This window comes from Arachis hypogaea, chromosome 4 (assembly GCF_003086295.3).
Source record: "Arachis hypogaea cultivar Tifrunner chromosome 4, arahy.Tifrunner.gnm2.J5K5, whole genome shotgun sequence".
Lineage (NCBI taxonomy): Eukaryota > Viridiplantae > Streptophyta > Magnoliopsida > Fabales > Fabaceae > Arachis > Arachis hypogaea.
In genome coordinates, this window is record NC_092039.1 from 6074536 (window position 1) to 6095937 (window position 21402).

Below are 21402 nucleotides of genomic sequence, written 5' to 3' on the forward strand. Positions count from 1 at the left end.
AATATTTAATTGTATTAATAATAAAAAAATTATTCAATCTTTTTTAAATATCAAATTTAAAAAAATAAAATTCTAAATTATATATTATTATTTAAATTACTATATAGGTATTTTAATTTATTAGTTAAATAACTAGAAGATTAATTATATTTTATAACAATAAAATATAATTATAAAATTATTATCATGTTATATATATTTTGTCCCTATTAATAAAATTTTTTGGATTCGTCACTGGAGACAAGCAAAAGTTAAACACAAATGTTATTATGATAATTTTTCATACGAGTTATATTTTCGTATGTTTTAATTTATATATTTATTTTGTTAAAAATTAATCAAAAGTGTCGAATTTAGTTCATTATTATTAACTAGTTTTGCTAGACTAATAAAAGATAATATTTGTGTCTAACTTAAAATTAGTGTCTAATGTTTTATTATAATTTATTATGTGTCTAACTTTCACATAATGCATTTTTGACTCTATAAAGGGAACTAAACTCATGTAGATTTGCGGGTAAGAAATACACACACAAATCAAAAGTACATTTTAGTGCCCGTCCAAAAAAAAAGTACATTTTAGTGAAAAGATAGTTAGGGAATTAGTGATAAGTCATAATGTTACTTGATATACTAACTTAGTAATTAGTAGTTAATTGATTTACTAGTTGTAACAATAAATAAGTTAGACAAGTAGCTTATAACAGAAATTTTAGTTAATCCCTAATTATTCTAACTCAGTTGGTTAGAAGACCAATATATATATCTGACTGTTGTAACAATGTAAAGTGTGGTTCATCATTGAGTACACTGAGAGAACAAGTACTCTCATTTTCTTCTCTCTGTTTCTACTTTTATTCTATTCTCACACTCTCCTTCCGCACCTTCAACATGGTGCGGTGAGCGTGGAACCCAAAGGGGTGAGAATAGAAGGAACAGCGATTGAGGAAAGAGAAATTCAGAATTCAAATCAAAGCACGCATCAAGTGCACGATCTGAAACCTAGTGATGGATCCAAATCAAAATTCAGAGCAATTCCGAATGAACCAAGGCAATTCCTTCCAAGGTCTCGATCCTTAAGGTATCGCGGCGTTCTTGAACCAGATTTCATCGATTCAGGCTCACCTCAACAGGAATGGCAGCAACCCTAGCCAAGATTTATCGAGCCACTTCTACCTTCATCCTTCTGAAAATATTGGTATCTCCCTCATCCCTACCATCCTTGATGGTAGGAATTATAGTAGTTGGAGCAATGCGATGTTGTTAGCCCTAAAATCTAAAAACAAGTTGAAATTTGTTGATGGAAGTTTAAAGAAACCTGATAAGAATGATCCATTGTTTGAACTGTGGGATAGATGTAATACATATGTCTTAGCCTGGATTAAAATCTCGCTAAACCCTGAAATCACTCGAAGCATGATGTGGAGCAAGGTTGCATATGAGCTATGGGAGGACCTGAAACACAGGTACCATGAGGGTGATAGAATTAGAATTGCAGAACTGCAGGAGGAGCTCTACGGAACAAGACAAGGAGAAATGAGCGTGACACAATACTTCACAAAACTGAAGTCACTGTGAGAAGAATTTGATGACTTCAGGCCAATTCCACCTTGCAATTGTGAATCTGTGTGTACTTGTGGATTAGGAGAAATGCGAAAATATAGAATAGAAGATCATGTAACTAGATTCCTAAGAGGACTTAATGAACAGTTTGCGAATGTTAGAGCTCAGGTCATGCTGATGGAGCCACTGCCAGATTTAAAGGCTGTGTTTTCCATGATGACTAGACAAGAAAGGCAAAATCAGATCATGGATGATACCATAGACCCCAAGATCTTATTACACTCTACCAATTCCTTCAACACTGCTGAGACTTCACAAGGCAGAGGGAGAAGAAAAGGTAGAGGAGGTAGATTCCAAGGCTCTGGGAGAGGACAAACGGGAAGAGGTAGGATGCAGTGTTCATACTGTGGTAAAGGAGGCCACAGTAGATATATGTTACAAGAAACATGGTTTTCCCCCATCTTAGACAGAGAAATCTGAATTCAAATGGAGGTTTGGGGGCAGTGAATTTTAGTGCTGAAATAAATGGCGATGGCATTGATGATTCTGGCTGTGTGGAAGAAAATGGAACTTCCAATGTTGATTTTACTCTAGAGCAGAAATCAGCCCTACTAGCTTTACTCAACAGGAGAGAGGCAAAGCAGATCCACAGTGCTAACCAAATCACAACCCTGGAACAAGTACCTCATCAAGGTAACTTGGTGCATATCTTGCATTTTAAGTCAAGCGTGTTGGCTTTAAACATTTTTGCATCAAAACATGGTTCTTGGATAATAGATACAGGAGCTACTGTTCATGTATCCTATTGCCTAGAAGATTTTCAAACTCATTTCAAGATAGCTCCTATAATCATTCGATTGCCTAATGGTGCACAAACCATTAGCAATATAGCTGGAACTATCAAATTTTCAAATAAACTGTACCTCAAAAATGCATTATACGTCCCATCTTTCAATTTCAAATTGATATCAGTATCAAAAGCTACAAAACATTTGCATTATAAAATGAGTTTTACTGATGACGATTGTGAGATACAGGATTTACTCTTGAAGAAGACGATTGGAGCAGCTAGAGTGTGTGGTAGCCTTTATACCTTGAACTGTGATGCTGCGCGATCAGAAATTGCACAGGTATCAAATAAAACTCATGTAGACATGCCAATACTGAATATTTCAAACACAAAGCTGTGGCATTTTAGGTTAGGCCATGCACCATTCCATAGAATGAAAGAAATGAAGAAATTTTTCAAATTCATTCATTGTGACAGTGATGTACAGCCTTGTGACTCATGTCACCTAGCAAGGCAAAAGAGATTATCATTCAATAATAGCAGCACAGTTTCATTAACTTCCTTTGATTTAATTCATGTGGATGTTTGGGGCCCGCTAGCCATTCCCTCTACGGGAGGACATAGATATTTTCTAACCATAGTGGATGATAAAACAAGGTTCACTTGGGTATTTTTCATGAAAAACAAAACTGAAGTTGCTAATCCCATTAAATTCTTTGTAAATTTTGTTAAAACACAGTACGACAGCAAAATTAGATGTATAAGGTCCGATAATAGAACTGAATTTTTGATGCACTCTTTCTTCAATAAAACTGGCATATTACACCAAAGATCATGTGTTGAAACTCCTCAACAAAATGGTATTGTTGAACGGAAACATCAACACATTCTTGAAATAACTAGAGCAATTTTCTTCCACTCAAATGTACCTAAGTGTTTTTGGCAATATGCAGTTTCATATTCAGTTCACATCATGAATAGACTACCATCAAATTTTCTTAACAATTTATCACCTTATCAAGCTTTGCATAACTCTTTACCTGACATATCTCATTTAAGGGTTTTTGGGTGTCTGGCATATGCCAGTACGCTCCAAGCAAATCGAAAGAAACTGGATCCAAGATCCAGAAGGTGTGCCTTTTTGGGTTTCAAGGAGGGTACCAAGGGATATCTCTTAATTAATCTAAAGACTAGAGAGATATTTACTTCAAGAGATATGTCCTTCTATGAAGATCATTTTTCATACTTAAGCACACACCCTGACCAAAGCACATATACTGCATCTTCTATTCAGTTCAAAACTGACCCCTTTGCATATGATATCATTCTTCAACCTCACACAACACACCCTAATCATCAAGCATCACATACATCTAACTCACACACTAAGACTCTCAACAATAATAATAATGCCCCACAAAATTTCAATTCAGCACATACACCACCAATTCAATCTTCATCACCTAATCAAACAAATATGCCACAAAATCACACACTTGCACCTCAACATGCATCACCACTGCCGCTGTTAAGAAAATCAACAAGAATTCGCAGAGCACCATCACATTTGCAAGACTATCATTGTCTAAATGCTACCACTTCTCGGCTTCCACTCCGAAAATCTGAAAGGTACCCTTTATCAAATTATTTGTCATATGAAAAATTTTCTGCATCACATACTGCATATTCTCTAGCCATATCTTCTAACATTGAACCCAAGCATTACAGTGAAGCAGTTACTCAATCTTGTTGGGTTGATGCTATTAAGAATGAACTCCAAGCTCTTGAGCAAAGTCAAACTTGGAAGCTCACTTCACTTCCACCCGGCAAGAAGGCAATTGGCAACAAGTGGGTTTTCAAAGTGAAATACAACCCTGATGGCAGCATTGAACGCTACAAGGCACGATTAGTGGCGAAGGGATTCACCCAAGTCCCTGGGATTGATTATCGGGACATATTTAGTCCTGTGATGAAGTTGGGCAGCTTGAGAGTTGTCTTAGCTGTGGTTGCGGCAAAGGGATGATTACTCAAACAAATTGATGTCAATACCGCATTCTTGCACGGCGATTTGGATGAAGAGGTGTACATGAAACCACCTCAAGGGATGGACGTCAAAGCTGGCCAAGTGTGCAAGCTTGAAAAATCGCTTTATGGTCTAAAACAAGCGAGTCGACAGTGGAATACAAAGCTGAAATCTGTTCTGGTTGAGTTGGGTTTTGTTTAGTCAAAGGCTGATTATAGTTTGTTTACTAAGCAAACTGAATCTGGATTCACCGCATTGTTGGTTTACGTTGACGATTTGATATTGGCTGGAAATGATTTGGGAGAAATTAATGCTGTCAAAACAGTCTTGGATGATAGGTTCAAAATCAAAGACATTGGAGATTTGAAATTCTTTATTGGGATGGATGTTGCGCGATCGAAAGAGGGCATTAGCTTTGCCATTGGAAAGTTGAGTCAATACCTTGACCACCCCACTACTTCCCACCTCAGTGCTGTCCATCGAATTCTCAGATACATCAAAGCTTCCCCTGCCACTGGCATAGTGTTCTCAGCCACCTCTGATCTCTGTGTCACTGGATTTGCTGATTCCGATTGGGCGGCATGTCCTGATTCAAGAAGATCTGTGACAACCTACTGCTTCTACATCGGCACTGCCCTAGTTTCATAGAAGAGCAAAAAGCAAGTGACAATTGCTTGCAGTTCAGCCGAAGCTAAATATCGGGCGCTCGCCACTGCTACTAAGGAGGCTATTTGGCTCAGTTTCATTTTGAAGGACTTGGGAATGCCTCTCACCAAGCCCATCAGCACTTACTACGACAGCCAATCTGCAATTCACATTGCCTCTAACCCGGTGTTCCACGAGCGCACGAAGTACATAGAGGCCGATTGCCACATTGTATGCGACAAGTTCCAAGAAGGTCTCATTCACCTTCTTCCCATCTCCACCACTGAACAGGTTGCGGACATCCTGACCAAACCGCTACCTCCTTCCATGTTCTCCACACTCTTTGGCAAGTTAGGACTGGTCAACTTACACACTCCTAATTTGAGAGAGGGTGTTACTTGATATACTAGCTTAGCAATTAGTAGTTAATTGATTTACTAGTTGTAACAACAAATTAGTTAGACAAGTAGCTTATAACAGAAATTTTAGTTAACCCCTAATTATTCTAACTCAGTTGGTTAGAAGACTAATATATATATCTGACTGTTATAACAATGTAAAGTGTGGTTCATCATTGAGTACACTAAGAGAACAAGTACTCTCATTTTCTTCTCTCTGTTTTTACTTTTGTTCTATTCTCACACTCCCCTTCCGCACCTTCAACACATAAGACATAAGTCATCGAAATAAACAATTATTCAACTCCGCCGCCAGGAATAGAGAAGTATAGGAAATGAATCTTCAAAGACAGTTCATTTGAAACACAAATAAAGTAGGTGAAAATTCAGGTGAAGTCGACTTCACGTAAAATTGATATCTGAAAATCGTTAGATGAAAATTTAATCAAATTAATTAAATCATCTAATAGCTCTCAAGTATCAACTTCACATGAAATCGACTACACCTAAGTTTTCACCATAAAGTAACTATCTATTGAGGGGAAAAATAAAGGAAAATAAAAGCAACAGCGACGTAGGTCCAAGTGCAAACTTTCTTTCCAAGTGTTTATTGTTTATTTATAGAGGAGTAAATGATGCAAGTTCAAAGCTCTGAAGGTTGTACATGGATGATAAGAACATCTGAATTAATTGAGCCGTGTACTTGTGAGTCTCGACTCCATCGTCGGCTAACAGCTGAAGGGTGTAGATGTTCCTAATCGGGGATGCGGATACTGCTCTGCAACTAAGGACACTTGTGCTAGCTTCAGGTTCGCGTTAGATCTCTTGTTATGCTCTGTCACTGCAAAATTCGCCATCTCAATCACCAAGGTCCCTTCACATTCAAAGAGGGAGACGAACAGCATAATATGACCATAACTTCTCATGCTACCTTCCTTTGATGAAAGGCTCAATGCCATGTATGTATATATATAAGACAAGCTAAGGTTGTTGCCTCTTCAATCCATTTATGAGATACAACTTTTAATGTTCAGGAACGTATATTTGTCCTAACGCTTCCTTAAAAGTTATAATTATGAAATAGGAATCATAACTTTGTAAAATAATGGGTGAACTATCAATTCAGTTTGTGACCATTTTTTTAAAATGACAATGCGACCTATCAAAATAAAAAGATCTACTTCAGTTTTTGTATTCTATTTCCGTAACACAATGCGGTTATTTAATTATCTCTAAATTCAAATTGGTTAGGGATTTATTTATTTCTATTTTTTAAATAATATTTTTTAATTTTTTATTTATTTTATTAATATTTTTTTAATAAATTATTGAATATATGGTATAATAAGTGCAACTAATTAATATATTATTTAAATTTTAAAAATATTATTTATATTATGAAACTAAATAAATAATTCTCAAATAAAATGTTTAAATATATATAAATAATAAATATTAAAACTCGGTTAATACATTAATAATAATAACCCTATGATATACTATTAGTTTTATAATCTAGATAATTTTTATAATAAAATAAAAATTAATGAACATATTATTTGATATATAATAAATTTTTTTAGTAATAATAAATTTAATTTTTTATTTTTTTAAACTAAAATAATAATTCTATTTGATGATATATATCCCTGTACTAAAATACACTATGAGTAGACTACAATACTAAATGAAATAAAATATAATATATATTATGAAGATCATTTATAAACTCAACAAACTCAAATTCATATATATATGTGTTGTTTTATTTCATTTAGTATAAGTAGCCTACTCATAGTGTATTTTAGTGCAAAGATATCGGATAGAACTATTAATTTAGTTTAAAGAGATAAAAAAATATTAAATTTGTTATTACTCAAAAAATTTTACTATATATCAAATAATGTGTTTATTAGTTTTTATTTCATTGTGAAAATTATCTAGATCATAATACTAATAGTATATCATAGGGTTATTTTTATTAATATATTAACCGTATTTTAATATTTATTATTTATACATTTAAAAATTATATTTGAGAATTATTTATTTATTTTCATAATAAATAATATTTTTAAATTTAAATAATTTATTAATTAGTTTATACTTATTATATCATATATTCAATAATTTATTTAAAAAAAATATTAATATACATAATAAAAAAATAATTAGAAAAAATATTATTTAAAGAATAAGGACAAATAAATCTCTAACCAATTTGAATTTAGAGACAATTAGACTTCTATCCATTTCTGAATCTGATCACATCAGCGTTTTCTATTCAGAGTTGACGAAAAAACACTCACAAAAACCGCGTTGTGTCACAAAAATAGAGGATAGAAACTGAAGTGAATCATTTTTATCTTAAGAAATCGCGTTATAATTCTAAAAAATAAACAAAAATCGAGTTGATAGCTCATTCTAAAATAATCTTGACTAATCACCTCATCCATAGAATTGCTTTTTTTTTCTTCTTTGTGTGGGGACATTAGTAGGATTTTTTATTTAAATAAATGTTATAATGATTGAATTAAATAATTTTAAAAATTATTATCGAAATTTGTTAGCCTTTCTTATCTCGTTTACACTAAGCTTTCACGTATCTTGTTTATAGTATAAACGAGATAAGATGTAACACCCTACCATACTTAGTATTATGCTTAAGTCATAAGACTGAGATAGTAAGGTATTACGACCTCTAAGAATAGTAATATATATATATATATATATATATATATATATATATATATATATATAATAATAATAATAATAATAATAATAAAGAAAAAGTTATTTAACTAGGAGTCTTGAAAAACGGGTAAAACAAAATCGCAAAATAAAAAGTGCAACGCTCAGGAAAGGATTACTTGCGTGCTAAGAAACCTAATAGGAACATGATAAAACAATAAACGAAAGGATAAAGAGAAGCCAAGGAACAACATAACTAGTCCCTGACTCAGCCTGCGAAGCTAAGGCTGGCCAGAGGATACATATATACATATAAACATACATAAGTGTCCCCAAAATATACCAAAATATCAAAGTAAACTCCTATCTCTCCCTCAACCTCTAAGAGGAGCAGCGTACATAAGTTACTTGGAGAGTAGGCTACACATATATATACATATATACAAATAGAAACCAAAATACACCCAAGGACTACTTCGCTTTCCAGGATCCAGACGCCTAGCGAGGAGCCTCTCAACCTGCATTTGAAAAACAACAATACAATATGGAATGAGAACCAGAGGTTCTCAGCATGGTAAAAGTGCCACGCGTATAATAAATAAGGTCCTGAGAATGCCATAGGCAATCCTAGAACTCGTTATACAATTATCCAACTTAATTACTAATTAGAAGCTATAAATAGGGGTAGGTATTCTAAATCTATTTAACTTATTCAATTTCAATCCTAATCTAACACCAAACCATTTCTCTATTTCCTCCATCCCTCCATCATCCACAATGCAACAGAAACAAGCAACCAAACAGGGTCACGCACAAGTAATGAGCAGATAGTACAAATAGCAAGTATAACAGATAGCAGGTGATATATATTAATTAGGCAAACCCAGAAAATGCATAGCAATCAAAACAAACAAATGCATATGATGCATGTCTGTCCTATGGCTGATGGGGCCCACCTGTCGGTTATCAAGCCAACCCGACAAGTCCGAAAACCTTAGACTGTCCCCCGTCGCGCATCCCCAAGAGTCTATGCATAGAGTTCACATTCAATCATCATATAAATCACTCAATGGGGGTTATTCATACCCGGAAATTTATACGTGCACGGTCACCCTTATGACGTAGGGTTAACAGAGTATCGAGAATCAACCTGGAACACGTGGTGGCGAGCCACGGTTTTTACCCAGGGAAACTCGTATCTCAGATATCATCATCCATAAGCCATTTCATAGTCATAATCATTATTTAATCATTCATCAAGCCATGGCATGTTAACTCCTTTTATTAACAACCTCCCTTTCACATTTTTCATCATCATTCCCTTATAATTCATCTTGATTACCCTTTCCAGGTCCTGACCAAACTATTTATCAAATTCTTCTCAAACTTCTTAATATCGAATAATCTTAAAATCAATCCAACTCTAACATTGAATCAATCACATCACACGAAAATTAAACTTTAACTTCTCGAACCAATGACTATCACTAAGACATCCTCGACACTCTATTTTCTTTTCTGTTTTTAATATAACAAATGAACTCGGAATTGCACAAACTTTATGTTCAAGCGTTCATCTTGAAATAAGCTTTCTAACAAACTAAAAATCATAATTTTTTGATTTCTCTAGCCTCAAGAATAAAGGAAAAACCGTGACTACTCTACGGTGCATAAAACCAGAAAAATAGAAGCAGCATGTGATATTTAAAATTCAATATAAAATTCAAGTTAAATCCAATGACTTTAAAAATTAATGTAGTTAAAATTTACTCATCCAGGTTTCTTTCTCAATTGGTTCTGAGTTAATACTATTTTTAATGAAGAAGTTACATTACCTGAAAGTTAAGTAAAAATGAGTCAAAATCTGTTTTAGAAACCAACAAGCTTAGTACCTTTTAATTTGAATAACTTTTATTACAAAATTTCAATTAAGCTAAATTTTGGTTTGGGAACTCCTAACTCATTCAGAAATAAGTGAGTCTTAGTTGCAACCCAATTGCTATTCAATTCTAGGAGTTACAAGCATTGGAAGTTGATGCATAGCTTGCTGAAATATGTTTCTTTTCAGCTTTGACTATCAACATTAAAAAATTTACATCTTCCAATCCTTAACTCTTAAAATTCTGAAGTTTTATAGAAATAAAGAAAGTTAATCAAATTTTATAACAAAATTGGTTTCGTTCCAAAACTTAACTCGTAGAAGTCGCAGCAAGACAAACAAGTTGCTGCCCTATCTAACCTTTTCTACTACAGGACAGATTTAACAACCTAACTTTAAAAATTTTCCGTAAATTGTATATTTAACAAAAAGGTCCCAAATTTTCTAGTTTAGTTTATTATATTCCCAAGTTTAGCCCAAACTTAGTCTCATGCAATTCCGATCATTACATAATTAGTTACAGCATCTGCAATACCACCACAACACAACTCTATATCCTTATTAACAAACACCAATCCTAATCCATCATAAATAAATATAATAGCATACCATTAATGACTTTCACACCTCATAATTCCAATATATACCCACCAAAAAATCTATTTCAATAACATTACAAGGCTAATTATTAAATACAACAAACAATTCAACTTATCCTATGGTTCCTCTAACCTAAATGTTTACAACACTGTAAATATTAAACGTGCGAAACTTAAACCATACCTTGGCCGATCACTTAATTCACCAAAGACAGCCTCTCAACACAAAATTACAGCCTCTCCAAGCTCAAGTAAAACAGCCACAAACTAAGCTTTGATCACCAACAAGCCTCCAAATATTCCCAATTAAATTTCAATGCATATATACCCACTTAATCTACACCTAATACATATACATATTCCAATTTCAGTTTTCCCATAATAAATATAAGATTAAGTTAGGATTAGGGTATCCTTACCATACCCATATGCTCAATAACTTGAACCCATAACTTCCGGAAACTAACTTGAACCTAGAACACAAGAATTGAACAATTTTTAACTTAATTGTTCATGAATTTTCGAAATTAGGGAAAGTTGGATGAGAAAGAAATAATGAGTTACCTACTAAATTGTTCCATGGGTTTCGTAGAGCTCATCGCAGTGAACGCGTGGTCGCAAACGGTTCGTCAATCGGATCATCGGATTAAAAGTTACATGGATTTGAAATTAAAGTGAGGGTTAGGTTTTTTGCTTGTGTTCTTCTTCCCCCTATGAAATGATTCCCAGCGTGAATAATGAAGAAGAAGGGAAATAAGAAGCTGTGTCTCTTTAATGGATTGGGTTCGGTTGGGCCTTGAGCCCATTTTGGGTCCGGTTCAACCAGTCTGGCCCATCCGACCCAATTTTGGGCCAAATTTTTTGAAATTGGTATCAAAATTCTCGTTTTGACGAGCTCTATCCTATTTTGATATTAGTTTTGCATATATAATTTTTCTATTGAAAATTCGATTTATTGACTAATTATTTACCGATTTTAGCAGGGTTTACATAAGACACGTGGACATGACACATGGATATTTCGTTTACACTGTAAATGAGACATGTGAAAGTTTATCACTGTAAATGAGATAAGGCTAGGCGACGGCTATATATAACTTGTTGATAACGTTTGACTGTGTACCAATTTGAACTTTTCAACCACTTTTTTCTTTCTTTTGCCCATTTCTGGCCATATAATCGATAAATACGACGATGGCGCGTGCAGCTGGTAACAATGGAGACATCAACAGGCTGAACGAGACTGCATATTGTGCTGGGACAACTGATTTTGTGGTTAGTTCTATTGTATTGAATTTTATACAATCCCATATAGATATATGTGTGTATGTATCCATGGTTAGAGTAGTTGCCAAGAATTAGAATATAGTTTGTATAATTAGGAATAGGTCACTAGTAGAAATTTGGAACTTTATTTTATCATGGAACTGAGTGCAGCCTTGATGGCCTGTGATCTCTCAGAGATAACCAGCAAACCTTCTTGTGGGGTGACATGGCGTTTCAGATTAGTAAGGAAGAACAACCATGATTCGGTACTCTCGGACTTCACAATGGCAAAAGCAATAGGCATGATATTGCTGTTGCCATCTTGTGCCACCGCAATAGGTAACACCCCACTGTATTTGCAATACAAATGTGTGCCATTGACAGAAACAAACGGCTTGCAATTCTTGAAAGTCTCAACACAGGATGAAAAAGTCCAAAATACTTTATCGAACATGCTACAATCGCGGACCAGAAGATACCCATCGTAGTACGGTACAGCTGGTAGCTCATAAATAGTTCCCGGAAAACAACTCTGCAGCACCTGAAATAGTTTCAGCACCTTGTTGTATGATTCCTCCCAATCCCTGTAGATTTGAGCAATTTTCTTTTGCTTCACCATCCACACCTTTATGTAGGAGAGTTTGAAGTGATAGCTCTGTCGGACCACACCTTGCAGGACAGGGATGCTGACGGAGGGGTTGGACTATATCAACGGTAATATGACCTTGCAGATGAGACTACTATCCAATTGTCGATGGTCCTGAGACATGGTGGGTGCTAAATAAGTGTGTGCTCCACTAACCCTCCAGACCTCCCTGACAAAATAAAACAGCTATGTTTCAGCCATGGTTCAAAACTACTTAACATATGGCAACCATAAATGAGTAAGTACGCCTCAATTAAACTTGAACTCACCAGTATCCGATGTTCTGTCGAAAGGCAACATAGAGACTCCATGGATAGTCATTTGCAGCTTGACAACATTGTACATGGTACTTTAATCAGTCTTATTTGATCACCCGGTACTCAGCACTGTAGTTCTTTACACCCTGCATCACTGCATCTTAGCATTTGAATCAGTAGCCAACTCAAAACTCTGCCCTACCGTCTAGGTTGTAATCCTCTTCCTCCGTGTTGGAAAACAAAATTCTCCCATGCATGGCGTCCATATCTAATGTATGATAGTGACTTGGTACATCTAATAACGCCAAAATTAGGTGGTGGGAGAAGTAAAACATAGCGCACCGTTGTCCCAGCGAGCGTCTTCGGTACAAACTTCTCCTCATCACCCCCTTCAAAAGAATCACTATCAGCATTATCGGCAATGTACTCTTCGTTGGAGTCTTCTTCACCTGCCTGGCCGCCTCCATGTCCTCCACTGGAATGGCGACATGAATGGGTGATGGTGCGAGAGGTCGGTCGTCCTGTACATAAGTCGAGTGTACAGAACAACCACCACCAACATCTCCAATCTCGGTGGAAAACTCCATCACTTGTTCTACCATGATTCCCCCATGGATGTCGAACATGAGTTGCACATGCTCGTCTCTTAGAAGCCGAATAGCCAAAATTAGAAAACTCCATTACCCAACGGTGTCAGCAACCTATACCCCACCTTTCTTACCTTCCTCGTTCTGTGCCACCAAGGTTACTCAAAATTAAACTCTTCAATTCAGACAATGAACTGACACGCTAAGTGCACAACAGTATCAAATTCTAACACTCAAATATCATCCATTGTCGCAATTTCTCATACAACAAATGGGGTAAACACACACAACTATGTATACGCTATTACTGGCCATTGTTACCTTCTTTTTTTGAAAAAATGGGACAAAAGAAGATATTAAATGTATGTGGAGAATGCCAAGAGTTACACCTCCTTTTAGAGCTACTAGAAAATTGTCTCACTGTATCTCGTTTATACTGTAAAGGAGATATACATGTATCACGTCCACGTATCTTATCTCGTTTATACTGTAAATAAAATACGTGTAAAATTATCTTATTTACAGTGTAAACGAGATAAGAAAGGCTGACAAATTTTCATAATAAATTTTAAAATTATTTAATTCAATAATTATTATATTTATTTTATTTATTAAAATAAAAAATTCGACATTAGTACTGTTCTTGCAAGGATACTTCGTCTGATTTATACATCGGCTCTACGTCAATCTAGCTGTCCAGCAAATTCGTCCGAGCCGGTAGTGTCCTTGTGAACTCGAACCCAAATGTGGTACCTGCAAAAGGGACTCCGACGCTCAAATCAATAAGAGAATAAAATAAATAAATAATGGGTGTATAAGATCGGGGGATAAATAACTCCAGAGTAGACTTAGGGATGAGGTGATTTTCTTAAGCAGGAATGTTTTTTGTCTTGTGTCTTCTCCCAGCTCTTTTCCTCGGTTTTATAAATTTAGTATGTAGCTTAACGGTCAGTCTTTTCCGAAATTTTGGTAAGTGAACTGGCCCAATATTCTGACGAGTGAGCTGGTTTCGTGATTTTGGTGAATGGGTTGTTTTATAGTAACTGTTACGCCGAAGTATGACTCGATTTTAAGCCGAAATCTCAGAGATACCGTACAAGTACTGTTCAAAAAGTTTATATTTAGTTTATAATTTTGTTGCATTCATCTTAAATTTTGGCAACAATATTTTATTAGTCACCACCCATATAAAAATTCATATGGTAAAAATATATTTTTTTAAATTATTTATTTGACCGCATTTAAAAATGTGTTTCAAGAAATATGGGTTAATAATAAAAAAAACATAAACTATGAATAAAATTAAAATTAATAAGTAAATTAAAAAGTTTAAGAGAATAAATAATTAAATTATGTAAATTAATAGATCAAAATTAATGATTCTAACTAATATTAATTTAAATGACATTAAATTTTTTAAATTAATATAAAAGGAATTTTTTTTCAAAATCTCAATTTTACAATAAATTTTGTTCAAGAAATTTAAAAATGAATAAAAATTATTAGATGAAAAAAAATAATTAACAATAAGAATTAATAGATTAAATTATAAATTTTTAAAAATAAAAAAATAAAAATTTATTAAAAGAATTATAAAAATTGTAATAAAACTTCAACTCGTCAAAAAATTGTTAAATTTGCAAAAAATAAAAAATATCAAAATGATAATAAAATAGAAATAGAGAAATAATATTATAAAATTTATAAAAAATAATAAAAATTAAAATTTTAAATAAATTAAAAATTTTGTATTAAAATTAAAGTAACGATTTCAAGAATATAATAATATTTTTTAATAATGACAACATTTTTAATCTATATGTCAGGTGACAAATTTAATACATAACTATTTATTTAATAGACCATATCAAATATCTTTATTGAAAGACATTTTAAATATCTTTACTTGAGTCTTCGCTTATTTTATTATTAAGAATCTATTATCTATCGTATATTACTAACTTTACAACTAAAATTATGTGCTATATATTGCTTCTTTATTACAATTGAAATTAAATTTTACCCTTTAAAATTAAAAAGTTCTCTTTCTTTTTCTATCTCTCTTGTTTCTTCACCTATTCTATCTTTCTTATATGTCATTACCAATGACTAATTATAAAATTGACCATCAAAATATGCAACATTACATTCTCTAGTTGCAACTAAAATTAAATTAAAATTAAAATTAAAACTGAAATATAACTATATTATATTACTAATTTAAAAACAAAAATATGTCATATAACACTTTTTCAATAAAATTGAGTGCGTAAAAATATTTTTCTCAAAAATTAATAAACTCTTCTTTTCCAACATCTTCTTATTTACCTCCTTCTCCTTCTCCTTCTCTATTTCTATACTCTATCGCACTTCTCACTATATAACTTATAATTTATATTTTATATTACTAATTTGACAAATCAAAATATGTCACAAGATATTCTTTCATTACAATTAAAATAAAATCTTTTCCTCCTAAAATAACAAACTCTCTCTCTCCTTTTTTTTAATCTGATACAATTTGTATTGGGCTAGTCCAATTAGAGAACTATACTATAAATAGGAGTATAATGTAATAATGTGGGATAGGCATGGTATAATTGGAAACTCTACTTTCTCTCTTTGGCCCTATGTCTAGAGATTTCTCTTCTATTCTCTCTGATTATCTCTAATTCTCTCTAGTTCTTGATACAAATAAATTCGTATCAAAAGATGCTTTTATTGAACACCATGCCAAATTCCTATGATGATGCAATTTGGAATCAGATTCAAACTAGCTTAGATCGCTTGAATTCAGATTATGAAAAACGATCCAAGATACTTGCATATATTCAGGCAACCTGCACCAAAATTTGTGCAACCTTCCGAAATCATCAACGACTCCAACAGCCTCCAATATGCCAGATTCAAGCCAAATCAACCTCAGCTTTTTCACCACTCAACAATGATTCAACAGCTCCAGAAGCAAACAATTCTACACTTACGGCTCTACAATTTTAGAATTCAGCATTAGATTATGAGAAGGCAGCATTAGAGAATGCAGCAACCAATTTTTCAGAATTCAACATGACTCCAGTTCACACAGAAGAGGAAGAAGAAGCAGAAGAATCAGATTTTTGTTTCCTAGTCCAACCACAGCAATAACAAGCAAAATCAACAGAAACTCCAGATCAAGCAACAATTCAGCGCTCACCAGTGTCAATTTTTAATTACAAAGAAGCAGTAATACAATTTCAGCAACAACGGCAAAATTCATGCCAAAATTCAAAAAGGATAGATGTAGAAGAAGAAGAATTCGATTTCAATTTTGAATTTGTACCTGAAGAATCAACAAAACTTGCAAATCAAGTAGAGTGTCAACCAGCAGATCACACATTTGAAAACTCAATTCCAGGGATTCCAACCATAGTAGATCTGGCAATTTCAGTGACAAATGATTCTAGTGCAATTACAAGATTTATGACCAAGAACAATACAGAAGTCACAAACAAACCTGGTGGTAGAGGTATTGTGTGGATTGCAAGGGATCGACCTTGGTTTGATTCGTCGATGACGCACCCAGGAGATTTGTAGCCAGATTGAGATACGGGAGGGGAGGATGCTTGGTGGTTTCTTCCTTGGGAGCCGCCGATCGCGAACCCGCAGACAACCGCCACTGATGACGATGAGAGGAGCAGCGCTGACATCGGCGCTTTCGCGGCGCGGAGGGAGAAGCCCATGGTGCTTCTGTAACAGGGGTGCGTGCTCACGCCATCAGAACCACCATCCGCGGCAGAGATCATAGAGTTTGGGGGTTCCGTCGAGCCTCTCCAATCGTGGCTAATCCACCACCACTCTTGGTGGCGGTCTTCCCTTGGAATCGCGATGCAGAACGAAGCGGCGAGGGCTTGCAGGGGCAAGTGGCGGCTTCGGGAAGAGACAGGGAGAACTCGAACAGCGAACAGCGGAAGGTCGGGAGCTGGACGGCAGCGGCGGTGCTTCCATGCAAGCTCGCGATGGCCGGTGGCTGCAGGTTGGACGCAGGGGCAGCGGTGAGTGCACCTCTGAGGCAGAGAAACAACAACGCATCTCTCTTCTTCGATGAGGATGAGGATGAGGAAGAGATGCTGAAGTCTAACAATGTGTTGGGCTTCTATTGTGAGCTAACCCAAATTTTAACTTCTGAAGCCCAAAGTCAGAAGGTGATGGATGGTACAATCTCAATTCTAAGGATTTCAGTCTAATTTCATATTTCAACAGGAATTATATTTTGTTGGTTTTGGATTGAACAAAGATTTTTTCAATGGGATCCTCGTGATTAAAATTTTTTTTAGCAGTAGCATAAAAAATATTGTTTTTCGAAATACTAATTTTTTATTACTTGTAATTAGCTTTTATAATTTTTGTTAGGATTTATATTTTTTCGCAACCTTGAGGACAAGGTTGTTTTGAAGGGTAGGGTAATGATACAATTTGTATTGGACTAGTCTAATTAGAGAACTATACTATAAATAGGAGTATAATGTAATAATGTGGGATAGGCATTGTATAATTGAAAACTCTACTTTCTCTATTTGGCCCTATGTCTAGAAATTTCTCTTCTATTTTCTCTCATTATCTCTAATTCTCTCTAGTTCTTGATACAAATTCGTATCATAATCTCTTTCTTTCTTATTCTCTATCTCTTTTTACCTTTTTGCTCTAAAAAAATAAAATTAATAAAATAATATAATTCTAATAAATTCATAAAACTATAAAGAATACACTAAATTTATAATTAAACATAATTAAAAAATAATTTTATAATATTATTCACAAAAATATATTATTATATTCTTTTTAGTTTTAAATTTTTTTTATCTTTTTAATCTATATTTTTATTTTTCTTTTTTTAAATATTTATTATACATAATTTGAAAAGAATATTAATGTTGTAATTAATAATTAAAATCAAGATTCAATTATTTAAAAAAGAATTGAGTTTGAGTTAATTTTATAATTATCAATATAAAATTTTTTTATGCTAATATTTAATTATATTTTTATATACATAAAAAAACAATAACAAACTTAACATTTAATCAAATATAAAAAAAAAATATATATATATATATATATAAATTTTTTTCAAATTTTAAAATAATAAATATTAAAGTTAATTATTCCAAAAAAGTTAAACTATTCACAAAAATCCTAATCTTCATGGTCAATTAGAATTTTTATCCCCTACAAAAACTTAACGGCAAAGCGCCCTAGCCAGAAAGTGGATGATGACATGTCCTGAATTAATTGAGCCGCGTACTTGCGAGTCTCGACTCCATCGTTGGCCAAAAACTGAAGGGCGTAGAGGTTGTGACGCGGGGGTGCGGATACTGCTAGGCAAGTAAGGGGTTGTTTTAGCTTCAGCTTCACTTTAGCTTTCTTGTTGTACTCTTTCAACGCGAAATTCATCATCTCAATCACCCAAGGTTCCTTCACGTTCAATTCTGTAGGAACCTTATACGGCAAAAGCGGCGATTCTGTGACGGCGGTGGAGGGGGAGTAACAGTAGCGAGGAGCTAAGAGGAAGAGGAACATCATAATATGACAATAAATTCTCATGCTACCTTCCTTTAATTTGATGCTGCTGCTACGGTGGTGAATTGCCATGCATGTATATATATAAAACAAGGTTTGTTGTTGGCTCTTGAATCCGTTTATGGGATACAATTTTGAATGTTCACAAACGTATATTTGCCCTAACACTTCCATAAAGGTCATAATTATGTAAATAAGAGTCATAATAATCACTTCATCAACAGAATTGCTCTATATTTTTTTCTTCTTCTTTGCGTGTGGGAACATTAATTAGTACTATTCTGGTTTATATTTGGTTAATTTTGTTGCATGCATCTCATTAAATTTTGGCCCCAATATTTTATGAAAAACTATATATAGGTAAACAACTTATAATAAATTAATTTTAAATGACTGTAATTAATAATTATTAATTTTATATTTTTAAAAAATAAAATTTAAATAATCAATAATTAATAACAATTAATAAATATATAATACATTTTAAAAATATTTATTGATTTATTATTAGTTAAACTCTTATTAATTATTTAGCGAAATTGATATTTTATTGTTAAGAATCTATTATTTATTGTATATTTCTAATATTTTGTTGCATATTATTCTCTTGTTATAATTAAAATTAAATTTTTTCTTTTAAAATTAAAGAGTTTTCTTATTTTCTTATTTCTCTTATTTATTTATCTATTCTATCTCTTTTATATATTATTATTAATGATTAATTACAAAATTATTGACAATCAAAATGTATAATATTAGATTTTTTAATTACAATTTGTAACATCCTCACTATTAGAATGTCACGCTTCCGGCTGCGCTACTCTGATAGTAAGAAGTATTACGACTAACTTCATATACTTAATATTAAAATAGGAGCCTTTGACTCGACACTGTATCACTGACTTAATTGAAAACCGAAAATAAATACTTTACATAAAAAAAAACAAATAGACACAGGTTTATATGCAAGACTTCTTACATAATAGCTGATAACATAATATACATATAAAACATACAACTCCTATCCCTCTTACAAAATTGTAATAAAAAAGACGAGGGAAGAAAAAAAAAATATCTAATTAACACAACATCGTATAAACCAATACGCGGTATAACTCTCCATAATGCTCCTTCCTCTGATTTCTGAAAAGGTAAAGTTGTAGGGGATGAGAACCCAACCACACGATCTCACCACAGAGTTTTAAAATTATCATAAGAAGATATTTAATAAGAAAATTATTTTTAAACTCAGTGATTATCATTGCCTTATGAATCTTTTAAAAACCAATAGCTAATCGTTCAAAACCTTTTCAAAGAAATAATGTTTAACCTTTCAGAAATCCAAAACCTTTCTTTTCTTATAAGAAAATCTTAATAAGAAACTAACCATGCAATCAATCAACACAATCATTAATTCAGCACCAAAATTCATTCTCAAATGTAGCACACCAGGACAAGCACAGGCAAAACAGAAAAAAAACACAGGTTTAGGTAGCAGTTACAACAAATAGTTCATGTAGCAGTTAATAACAGTTTAACAATTAGGCAAACCAAAACAGAATTCAAACCCAAGCAAAGCATACAAATGCATATGATGCATGCTTGTCCTACGGCTAATGAGCTCATCTGTCGGTTATCCAGCCAATCCAACAAGTTCGAAAACCTTAGACTGTCCCTCGTCACACATCTTCATGAGTCTATGCGTAGTTTTTTCTCACATTCAAATATCAATTACTCAATGGGGGTACCATTCCCAGGAATTTATACGTGTCCAGTCACTCTTACGACGTAGGTCAACAGAGTATCGAGTTTCAACCTGGAGCAAGTGATGGCAAGTCACTGCGTCTACCCAGAAAAACTTGTATCTCAGATAATTCAAATTCATAAGTCATATCAATAATCCACTTAACATTCATCAATGTCTAAGTCATTCTCAACATCATCATCATTCATCAATCCATATCTCATTTCCAAATTCATTCAAAATCATATTTAAAAAAATTCTCATCATTCTTCTTTCCATTCCGTTCATTAACAATTCCCAATCCAAAACATAACTCTTCCTTTGATAAATAAAGTAATCTTAAACCATATAGTACTTAAAATTAAACCTTTTGAAATAGCTACTTCAAACGAAACTTCTAATTTTATAAAATTTCGACAGCATCTCCTCTAAAACTCGGATTCTACCACCCTTTTCGGGTCCCATCCAAACATTTCTCAAACCTTTTCTCAACCATTTCTAAATCTCAATCATTTTCCAAAATTTAACTAGTTCCAATATCAAATCATTTTCAAATTGAATCAATTCTAATAATAAAACTCTTTTTGAAATCAAACCAACTCAAATATAAATTAGTTATAAAATTAGACTAACTCAAAATCAAACCGCTTTCAAAATCAATTTATTTTCATATCTCAAATCATTTCCAAAAATTGATTAATTTACATTGCCAAATAAATTCCAAAACCAAGAAAATCTACCCCTTCATGATAATCAAG

At 33.3% G+C, this 21402-nt stretch overlaps 2 protein-coding genes and 2 long non-coding RNA genes across 6 annotated transcripts; 1 reads left to right on the forward strand and 3 right to left on the reverse strand.

The window, feature by feature from the left end:
* Positions 1-1257: 1257 nt before the first annotated feature.
* On the forward strand, positions 1258-1578 carry LOC140184025 (uncharacterized). The gene has a single exon (XM_072234303.1). The coding sequence runs from the start codon at positions 1258-1260 to the stop codon at positions 1576-1578; it is 321 nt and encodes a 106-aa protein (XP_072090404.1).
* Positions 1579-8355: 6777 nt separating this feature from the next.
* On the reverse strand, positions 8356-11336 carry LOC112796008 (uncharacterized). Its single transcript, XR_003199001.3, has 4 exons — positions 11153-11336; positions 11008-11061; positions 10773-10931; positions 8356-8628 (listed from the first exon to the last, which is right to left on the reverse strand). It is a non-coding gene; the product is annotated as an uncharacterized lncRNA (long non-coding RNA).
* A 520-nt stretch (positions 11337-11856) lies between these two features.
* On the reverse strand, positions 11857-12956 carry LOC140183981 (uncharacterized). Its single transcript, XR_011880585.1, has 2 exons — positions 12770-12956; positions 11857-12669 (listed from the first exon to the last, which is right to left on the reverse strand). It is a non-coding gene; the product is annotated as an uncharacterized lncRNA (long non-coding RNA).
* Positions 12957-13618: 662 nt separating this feature from the next.
* On the reverse strand, positions 13619-17890 carry LOC112796007 (uncharacterized). Of its 3 annotated transcripts, none has more exons than XM_025838241.3 (3): positions 16838-17890; positions 16664-16758; positions 13619-14097 (listed from the first exon to the last, which is right to left on the reverse strand). In XM_025838241.3, the coding sequence occupies exons 1-3, from the start codon at positions 17124-17126 to the stop codon at positions 14023-14025; spliced, it is 459 nt and encodes a 152-aa protein (XP_025694026.1). In that variant the 5' UTR covers positions 17127-17890; the 3' UTR covers positions 13619-14022. The 3 variants fall into 3 exon arrangements, with proteins under 3 accessions (XP_025694026.1, XP_025694027.1, XP_025694028.1); XM_025838242.3 differs by lacking the exon at positions 13619-14097 and adding an exon at positions 15726-16332; XM_025838243.3 differs by lacking the exon at positions 13619-14097 and adding an exon at positions 15726-16467.
* Positions 17891-21402: the final 3512 nt, after the last annotated feature.